Source organism: Ctenocephalides felis, unplaced genomic scaffold, assembly GCF_003426905.1.
Source record: "Ctenocephalides felis isolate EL2017-DRISC unplaced genomic scaffold, ASM342690v1 CF-g0.4_SCAFFOLD_01492, whole genome shotgun sequence".
NCBI classification, from domain to species: domain Eukaryota; kingdom Metazoa; phylum Arthropoda; class Insecta; order Siphonaptera; family Pulicidae; genus Ctenocephalides; species Ctenocephalides felis.
In genome coordinates, this window is record NW_020537646.1 from 47,955,647 (window position 1) to 47,966,709 (window position 11,063).

General features: G+C 33.4%; 1 protein-coding gene across 1 annotated transcript; it reads right to left on the minus strand.

Annotated features, from left to right (window-relative positions):
* Positions 1-961: 961 nt before the first annotated feature.
* Positions 962-1,342, minus strand: LOC113371333. The gene has a single exon (XM_026611962.1). The coding sequence runs from the start codon at positions 1,340-1,342 to the stop codon at positions 962-964; it is 381 nt and encodes a 126-aa protein (XP_026467747.1).
* Positions 1,343-11,063: the final 9,721 nt, after the last annotated feature.

An 11,063-nucleotide genomic window follows, 5' to 3' on the forward strand; every position in this document is an offset into this window, starting at 1 on the left:
TCATGGTGCATTCTAATTGTTAAGTACATTTTTGCGACAAAGTTGATAAGGCCATGATAATGCTGGACAAATTGCTGGAAATGGCTTGATCTAAAAAGATGTGCAAGTCCCAAGTCATTCAACTTTCGGAGAATCATGCTTTTATGTGAACTTTTGTACATTAAATTTAAAGAATTTCGAATTAGGCTTTCTATATATAAACATAAATTAAACATTTCATCGGAAGGATATGAAAGATATCCTCGATTTTTATATCGATCAATGTCGAATTTCCCGGTTCTCCTACAATACTTGCGAAGCATTCAGAACAGGTTTTACTCCAGCAACATTATTTAAATTTTCGGACAATAAAACCCGAAATGTACTTCACGGCTTCTTCGACGAACTGCGACGATATTTCAAAATTAAAATCAAAAAGTTCATATTCTTGAAATTCTTCATCTTCATAATTATCGTCCGACTTCAGATTTTCCGAATTATTTGCACTTGCAACCGTCAAAATCGGAATTTTATCCGGAGAACAATTTCCTTTATCGGAAACGATTATTTCTTGATGGCAAGTCAAACGACGCAAGTTAGCAAGTTAGATTATTAGTGAATCCACCTCGCATTCGAATTGTCGAGAAGAAAGATTCCAGCATATCCTGAAGCAGTTTGTAAGTCAGGAGATATGTATATTGGTATATAGATTGGAGGTCTTCAAAAAGAGAAAAAATATTCCGCAGGCTGATGATAAAACCAACAAATCCACATTTTCTTTGTCCCGATATTACAAGCTGCTCTCTCCATGTTTCAATCCTAATATATAATTTTCAATTTCTTTTGCACGTTTTTTCAATTTTTGCTTGTTCTCTTCGCATAACGGAATTCTTAAGTGCTGTCTATATATATTATTATTTATGCTTCTACAATTCAAAATATCAAAAGCGTCATTAAAGATTTTGCAGAATTCAGCTGTCCCTTAAATGTTGCAACCAGAAATAATATTTTGTTTTTCTAAAGCCATCAACGCTTTACTCACAGAGTTGCTCAGAACCTGGGCTGCCAATCTAACATTCATCTTATTTTCAGAAGTATGAAAGTGTCGTGCTGTCAATTTGTTTGCATAGTGAAGACCTTGGTCTTCCTGTATTTTGCATAGACCTAAAATGTGTGCCCAGTCAACGGTTTGGTTCGTGCTGGCAGTAAACATTTTCATTTCCACAAGTGCATTGCGAGCATTTTTCAACATGTGGCAGGAATCTGGAAATAACCACACACTGTGACCAGTTGCTGGGTGAGGAATGAAAAGTTTTGCACCGGAATATTCAATTTTCGTACGTGCTCCCAGTGAATGCACCATGGATTCATTCACTCGATCACCGTCATAGGTTATGGAATGAACCTTGACGTACTCATACAAGACCGTACTCATACAAGAGATTCAGCATTATACGTACAAGGTTAGCGTGTTCAACTCCATTCAATTTGGTAATAAGGAAATAAGCTGGGGTGGCCTCGAATTGCCCTTTCAAATCCACCATCATAAAGAACAATGCGTGGTTTGCTAAATCAGGAGACTCCCAGCAGAGAGGTTTCTTGGTGAATGGATCAACTCCAATATCTATATAGCCAAAACGCACTTCCATGTTTTGTTACAGTATGCGCCTTGAGTGAAATTTCGTCAATTATGAAATAGCAAACAAGTGGAACACCTGTAGTTTCAGAATAAATTTTAAGTCTTTCCAGAATACATGAAATTGAATCCCGGAGTCGAGTCCAACACGTACAGCCACTGTCGAATTGTCGATGGCGCAGGCAATAAATTTCCGAATTTTTGGCGAACGAAATCGTAGGCCCTACTCGAGTAAAACTGTAGGGTCTTCGCAAATTTTCGAATTTCAGGCTCATACTTCGTTCGTTTTGCTTCGGAGGTTCTGCTATTCAAATTACCGAGTACATCAGGCATGTTGTCCTTAAAAAGAAAAGGTGTAATTTAAATGAGTGTACCAAAAAATTTTATTTATTTACTTAATTTCACACATACATTCTTCGTTTAACGTTATTTATGTCATTCGGTGCTTCGGATGTGTTTCAACATGTCTGTTTTGGGTATTATATTGCCTAGGGTTTTGGATATTAATTCTATTTTGTTTAAGTTCAGTGCTTTAATGGACGATCAATGAACTTAATTGGCGATATTATTATTTACAGACTTATGGTTAGTATTTTAATGAGTTAATCATTAACCTTATTAGATTAATTTGTGAATAAAGCTAAGAATTTTGACAGCATTTTATTCTGCATTTGCTTGTGAAATTCTATTTAAAATCATATAAGGTTGTTAGGAAAGTAGTTTCGTTGTTTTACTACAGAAGATTTAATTGTATTTATTTTGAAAATAACATCACACTTTAGCCCTATAATTATTATATGATTTGAAACTTATTAAGGTTGTATTAAACTATGTAAAAAATGCTGATCTGTAAAAAACATTACAATCAGCCAGGATGAAATTGACTGATATGTATAGAAAGATGTTTCCTGTACAACAGTGCCAAGACTGATTTGTTAAATTTCGATCAGGAATATTTGATGTTGAAGGTGCATCACGTTCATAAAGAACTGTTGATGTTGATAAAGATGTGTGAAAGGCATTTATTGATGGAGACCAGCAAATAGCAAAATTTATCAAATTCAATTGTTCAATTTCATTCAATGACCACTCGAAAGGTAAAGGTATTTTCTTAAAACTCAATGTATGAGTTTCCCATAGAGAGAAACCTGTGTTGCTTCATTGAAGTCTGCGAATCACTTATGTGAAAATGATTGGTTTTTGAAGAAAATTACAACTAGAAATGAAAATTGAGTTGAATACAATGTATCTCATGCAATTGCTCATGAAACAAAAAAGAAGAACTTTCTCAAACCAGTTGCAAGCCAATATTCACCAGAAACAGGTGATGCTGTGTGTTTGGTGAGATTTTAAAAGACATATCTGTTTTCAGTTATTTCAATAACAACCAAAAAATTTATGATCCTGGAATTACACTACTCCCAGAAATTTGAATGAAGATGTCTGAGTTAAACAGCCAATATATAATCTAATAAAATATTTATTACATAAAAATTATTCATCAAAAAATCTATTAAAAGCGAAATTACTTTTCAAACACCTGATTATTTTTATTTCTTTATATAAAATATTATAATCATTTTTATTTTTAGGTGTCGGTGAAGAAATACTATTCAACATGATGAATGTCTTACATAACGAAATTATCCTCTATTTAGGAGCTATTTGAGGTAACTGAAGTAAGCGATCGTATTAAGTAAGTTCTTGCATGTTTTTTATAACAGAGTTAATTTGATCGCAAAAATTAAATATGTTGTAATTTATGAAACATTTTTGGACACATTTTATCAGTAGTTGGCAAAAAATATTGATTTCCTTTCTCCAATATTAATTAAAAGGATAAACCTTGTTGATCTGATATCATTTTATTATTTATATATTTTCCATCTTGGGCTCGCCCGTAGGTAAGCGGTTAAGAGCAACGGGACTTGTTTCAGAGGTCCCGGGTTCGATTCCCACTTCGAGCAGCCTGTTGTCAGGCAACATTGACAAAGATTTTTACTTGGAAATATAGATAGCAATATGTTTCCAAGTGAAAATAGCCCTCACCGGCATTGTTTACACCTATACTTGCCCTATTACAGAGATTGTAATAAAAATTTATCACACAGAGATGTGACAACTGTTTGGGTTGCCATCTGTAATAAAACAAACGTAGTTTGTAAAGATCTTACTCACAACAGCTCATAGAACCCATTAGTTCTGATTGCTGTTCAAATAAAATTATAAAAAAAAATATAAAAATATTTTCCATCTTAAATGGTTTTGTTTACTTATGCTGGCTTGTTCAATTTAACACATTGTTGACCAACCATTTTATTGATGATTTCTCATGCCACTGAGCAGGGCCGGTCTTGTCTTGCATGCAAAAAATGCAGGCGCACGCCTTAGGGGGCGCCAAATTGAGTTTCGGAAATTTAATTTATAATATATTATTTACATTTTTATTATTTATATAAAATTTAGAACACTTAATAAATAAATTATAATGCACAATTTAACTTAACTGGGAATACGGAGATATAAAAAGCATATTAATTTTGCAATGAGTTATCAGTAGAAACAATTAACCAATTAATAACTGTGCGAATTAGTAAATAACAGCTTTACTTAATCTACTTATTTAATCTTTTCTTTGTTGTTACCGTGGAATTTAAAAAGAAATTATCTAGTGTTCAATCCCATAAGCGCAAGCCTGGGAAAGCTTAAATTATTCATTGGGCATTATTGACGAAAAATTGCGAGCTGATTTAGTTGAAACAGATTTTGTTAAAAAATAACAAATTATAATCAGGCAAATAAACAACGGGGAGTCAGAGGTTAGAAAATGGCATGTTTATTCTGAGAAATTGAATTGCAGCTTTTGTTCTTGTTGCAAATGTTTTGCATCTGATGAACTTTGAATGTTAAAGACAAGCTTGGTTAAGGTTGTGGAAATGGAACAAATATGGAAAATGAAAGCAAAATTTACTTTGGAACAAAAATCTTAAGTTTCTTTTTATACCTAGTCGTGTCCATGCTCTAAATTTAATAATTATTAACTATGCAGAAATAATACATATCAAACATTATAATTTATCAAACATTGTAATTTCTTTGCATTTTTTACTGATTTTTAGACAATACTTCTAAAATTCAAAAAATTTAACTTTAAAAAGAACAATCTGATTTTCTGAATATAACGGGAATACAAGAATGAATACAGTTCGGCTCTTACTATTTTATCTTCATTACAGTTAATAACATTATCCAGACAAGTGTGATTTGAAGGTGAAACTAAAGAATTTGCTACAAATACATCTTCGGCAAGTTCATTCCTTTCAATAATTTCTAAACAATTAATATTTGTAGAAACCCTGACTACAGTCTCTGAACGAGGCTTTAACTCAACTGAAGGTGAATTATTTGAAGGGATGGGCTTTGAGTCCTTAAAATCTATTGTGTCATTATTAAAATTTACATTGACTATAAGAGTTTTCGAAAAATCTAACCCTATTATGCCATCTACTTTAATTGAAAATCTATTATCTACTACACTAAACTCATGCGAAATAATCTTATTATTAATCTTATTACTCATCTATTATTGTCTAATAGAGTCCTTAACTAAGATGTCCCTAACGTATCTACAGTGGTCCCTGAAACCCCAGTATTCTTAACCCTATTATCTAAACTTGTGTCACACACACTGTCGCTCACCTAAGCCTCGGAACTTGCAAAGTACAGAAGTCGTGGCAGAAATTACCTAACTATACTCATATTTTTGTTCAAATAAAATTATCATTTTTCTTTTTACATGCATGGTGTTGACAAGTTAGTTGTATAAATGTTAGTGCTAATTTCTAGTGTCGTGTACACTCTCTAGATGTAACCTACCAACGTTAATATCCACTGATGATGACATTAAATTGAATGTCGAAACGTTTGGAATTAAAGATTAAGTTATAAATCTTTGCTTTTTATACTTTGATGTATCGCCCCACAAGAACTTACTCATATATCTCAACATCAAAATCAACTACTAAATCATATATATATATATATATATATATTATATATATATATATATATATATATTCAATAGATAAGTCCTGGATTTTTTCAATATATTGATTGTTTCTTTTCCGAACAGTAAATCCAATAATAAAAAACAATTTGTTTTTTGAAGATGTTTAATACGACGTTTCGGAACTAGGTACGTTCCATCATCAGGTTTATTCTGTAATAATTTATATATCCATATCACTAATATTTTTTTGTTAAAAACACTCGATTTTTTTGGAAGATATTTGTAGATGTTACGACTACACAAGACTTAAACACACTGATGTTTTTCAGTGTGTTTAAGTCTTGTGTAGTCGTAACATCTACAAATATCTTCCAAAAAAATCGAGTGTTTTTTTAAAAAAATATTAGTGATATGGATATATAAATTATTACAGAATAAACCTGATGATGGAACGTACCTAGTTCCGAAACGTCGTATTAAACATCTTCAAAAAACAAATTGTTTTTTATTATTGGATTTACTGTTCGGAAAAGAAACAATCAATATATATATATATATATATATATATATATATATATATATATATATACTTCTTACTTCATTGTGTTAGTAAATCTTAAAACTAGTTAACAAGTTATGTACACTCTTAAAACTAAATAGAATAAAATGATAACAGTTACGACTAAAAACTATGTTATATTTGATAAATTCTTAATTGTTAAATTTTCACTCGTTTCACAGTTGTTCAAAAATTTGGTACTTAGGTTTGTTATGAATTCTGCTATAAGTGGAATATTAGCCTCTTTGTGTGATGTTTCGTTAGAGTAATATTTATTAGATCTAAAAAATTTATTTAATATAATTCTGATGTTATAGTTTTGTGAGGATTCGTCTTATCAGTGCAAGATAAAGCCGTCTTTTATTTTTTAGATTCAGTTTCTTATTACGTAAAAGTGATTGAATTTTTTGCATTATGGAATGACTGAGAGCCAGTTCATTATTAGTGATTGATGTGAAGTTCATTTTCCTATCTAATAATAGTCCTAGGTATTTATAACTTGTATTTTCCATGATCGCGTTTTTAATTTTAATTGGTCCTTGAGGAATATTTTTTTTTATTTTTCTAGTAAATAAAATAGCCTCTTTTTTCTTTACATATAACTTAATTTTCCAAAGTAATTTGATATGTTGTGAAAGTGGTGTTGTAAGTTCTTTTCTATTTTTGATAGATTTGTTTGACGTGAAAATGGCGGTGTCGTCAGCGAACATCAATAGTTCGGTGTCGTTATAATGTGGAAAATCATGTGTGTCAAAGGTAAATAGTGCGGGTGAAAGGTTGGAGCCTTGGAGGAGTCCGTATGTAATTTGTCCGGAGATAATAAGGATGGTTTTTGAATGTGAGGAATTGATCATGACTCTAAAATATCTATTTTCGAGATAAGATTTTATTATGTGTGTTAGGTTTGTTGGAAACTTTTGGCAAAATATTTTGAATAGCAACCCTTCGTGCCAAACAGTATCAAAGGCTTTTTCTATGTCTAATAATATCATTCCGGTATGTTGTTTTACTTTAATTTTTTTAATGTGAGTATTTAATATAGATAGAGGATGTATAGTATATTGGTGATTCCTGAACCCATATTGGGTTTTTGGAATTAGTTTGTTTAGGTCGGTATGTTATTTAAAAAGTTTAAGAATACCTAACCTTTTCAACTACTTTACTTAAAGTGCAAAGTATACTAATAGGTTTGTAACTTGTAGGGTTTTCAGTTTTTTTTTTGGCTTGGGAAATGGTAGGATTAGGGAGGTTTTCCATGGATTTGGCAAAAAGCCTAGATCTAGCATTGCATTAATTATTTTTGTTATGACTTCTAGTGTTTTATTAGGAAGATTTTTAAGAATAATGTTTTGTATCCGATCGTTGCCTGGATCCTTTTTGTTTTTATATTTTTTAATGATATTTTTAATATGACGAGGTTTTGTCCACATTTTTATATCACGTGTTGGTTTAAAATGTAAGAAGTATATTTTATGAGTATTATTGACAAGATTGTTTGTGTAATCGTGACCTAGTCTCGAGTTTTGGTTATGTACTTTTTTGAATTGATAAGCTATTAAATTTGCTTGGGCTTTGTAGATGGTCTTATTTTTGTTTTTTAAGTGTGGTATGGGTTTAGGAGGTGAGGTTAGTTGTTTGGCTAGTCGCCAAATTGTGGTTTTTGTTGGTTAGTTCCATTTTTGGTTATAATGATTTTTTAGGGATTCGGATATTTCTTTGGTTAGTTTGTTAAGCAGAGGTTTGAGAAGCTGATTTCGTGGCAGTTGCCATTGTTTTTTAATTTTATTTTTATGTTTGATTAGTTATAACAATTGCAAGTGAAATGTTTTGCTTAGAATTATTTGTAATTAAAGGAATCGATGCGGAGTTTGCATTTTGTATATTTGTGGTTAGGTTTTTAACAGCTGTGTTAATGTCAGTTGATGTGCAAAGCGATTGTTTGATAGAAATATTTTTGTTTGGATTTGTTTGCATTTATGCCAATTTGCTAGTTTGTAGTCGAAGTACTTTTTTTGTGTCTGCGCATAAATTGAAGTGTTTCCAGTTGCTATATTTAATATAACTGGATTGTGGTCGGAGTTGGTGGATTCTATTGTCTTAAGTGCAGATATGTTTTGTATATTGTGTGTTATTGCTAAGTCTATATGGTGTATGAGGAAAATGTAGCTGTAATTCTTCTAAATTATTGAAAACAGTTGTTTAGTTTAATGCCATTTGTGTTTTTATTGCTGCATCTCCAAGTTGGATGTCTGGCATTTTAGCCAGTGCGTCCAAATCAGATTTGCACAGTTTATTATTTGGAAAGTACGCTGAAGCAACCGCGATTTGTTGTCTACCGTAGGTTATTGTAATCGCGGTTATTCAGCATGTTTGAGGTTATTGGTTTATATGTACTCATGTTTAATCGATGTTCTTATGATTAAAGCCGTGCCGCAACCGCCATTTTCTGTTATGTCTTTTCTGTATACAATAAAATTCGGAATAAACAATTTTGTTTTTGGTTTAAGTAATGTTTCAGAAATAAGGGCTATATCAATTTTGTATTTTAAATTCAGCCGCATAGGAGAAAAGCCCCCTTGCGTTCCAATAAAGAATATTAATTGTATTTGACATTTATTTACTATTTGTAAAGTGTTCAATTAAAATGTTGTCAATATCATTTCCATTGGCTATATTGAGGATTTTTGCAGGATTCAATAATCCTGTTAAAGGATGCGTAATGTTTGCAGCGTTGTCATGGCAACGATCGGATCTGGGCATCCAGTATAACTGCCTTCTGACCCTGTGTCGCGATCAAATCTGGTTTTCGAGTGCCTTCAGGTGTTTTGAAGGTTGGCTCTAAATCTACACGAGAATGTGATTTCTCCGACGCTCTTTTCACGTAGTTATATAAAGCATTGTGTCTCTTAATTTGCTGATGGTGGCTTCGATGACAAGTTTGCAAGACGTGGTCTAACATCTCTGGGGCGTTATATCCGGCTTTACAGTTCCTATCTTCTGTTCTTCCCCTGGTTGTTCGGGACCGCGTTGACATTGTATTAATTCTAAATTTAATGCAATTGACGTAGTCTTAACCTGTCAGGAACTTAATGACTTCAGTCACCCATCGATGTTGTGACGGGACTTTGGACGATTTAACCAAGAGACCGTCCACTGACTTATGCAGTAGCCGGGCCCGTCTTTCATCCAGTTGTTTCTGAGAGGCGAGGACGTTGTTATTATTCATTAATTTTTTGTCGCATTTATCTATCTCCAGTTGGTATAAACTGGAGTCATCCCAGTTCAACTTAACCAGTCTGTTCTTTCTCCTAAGAGAAACTAACCACCTTAATGATGGGAACGATAGGCCCCGTCTTTACTATTCGCATAAAAGTATGCATTAGTAACATCGTTAGCTAAGCGCAGCCATGTACGTACTGCTTTTCTGACTGCATCATCGAGCCACTTCAAAACCCCTATTTTGACATTGCCTAATGTTAATTCATGCAGTAACTTAAGAATACCAATGGTTCTTAACGCAAATAACAGTTGTTGTGGTTTCAATGGTGCTCTAGTTAATTTCTCAACCGTTGACCGGAGCTTTGCTTTAAGATACCCAATGTAGGCAGAAGAGAGTGAAGGCTTGTGGTAGGTTGTAGTATTCCAGCGTGTTGATTAACGCAGCATATGATATTGAGTCACAGGCTTTGGCGACATCTATAGAAGTTAAAAACAAAGGCTTGTTGTGCCCATGATGCCTTAATCTAGCGCTAGTAGATCTAGATTGTGTGCACATCCGTCAACCGGTTGGAACGCTTTCCGTCGACTATAAATCTGAACCTCATTCAGCAAACCTAGCCAACACTTTATTAAATGTTATAATTAAAACCGATGAAACAGTAATTCAACGTTATCTTCCTTCAGAATCACAGTCGTATAAGATTCCATCGTTCTATCCGGAATCGGATCCATGAGAAGTAATAAATTCAGCAAGTTAACCAGGATGTCAGTTGACATTGACTTTAGCAGTCTAGCTGTTATACCATCTGGCCCAGGAGTCGTGTTTCTGCCTGGAGGTGAGTGAAAAGAGGTGAAAACAGGTTTCCACAGATGCAAGACATCTTCGCTTCTCGCTGCTTGGACATCTGGTGATATTTCGGCTGAGTTTGTCAATACGTTAGACCAAAACTGCACCATTACGTCAGGTAGTGGCGGGGTCGAAGTAGCTCCTTTAGTCTAGCATATAAGATATACACTTGCTTGGGTTTTTGTTTCAATGCTTCTGAGTCACTTTGTAAGCGTGCCTGCGCTGCTGCCTCTTATTCATCTTTGGTGTGTTCTCCTTTTTGCTGTTCTTGGGGTTGATTATTCTTTTATGTAGGAGGGTGGATTTAAGATATTCACTTATTTGCATCCTCAATTTATCTGGTGATAGTTCCGCAGCTTTATGGCATATGTTTACCAATAGGGAACTGTTGAACTTGTTAAAATCTGTCTCATTTTCAACCTGTTCGCTGCATCTTTCTTGCGGAACAAAACGAGGGACGGGTAGTGGTGCTGGAAAAGTACAAACATCATCATCATTACACCATCTGAAGATGTGCGTTATACCTTCGTACTCAAAACCAACGTCCGAGAGCATGTCAGCTTCCCTTTGTCGCATTCTTGCTTTGCCATAATCATCTACATACATTATACATATAAATATAATTGAAGTAAAACTTCTTTAGGCGCGACATGGGTGTGAAAACTTCTTTAGGCGCGACATGGGTGTAAATCCGTACAAATGCAACGAAAACGCCAACGTGAAGTTGAAGACTACGACGCTAGTAAGCGCAGCTATCGCAATTATTCGATCTAGTCTGCGAGCAAAACAAAAAATACATCAAATGTCAAATCAT

Coding starts and splice junctions, on each gene's coding strand:
- LOC113371333 (XM_026611962.1), bottom strand. CDS start 1,342: ATGGTGCATTCACTGGGAGCACGTACGAAAATTGAATATTCCGGTGCA.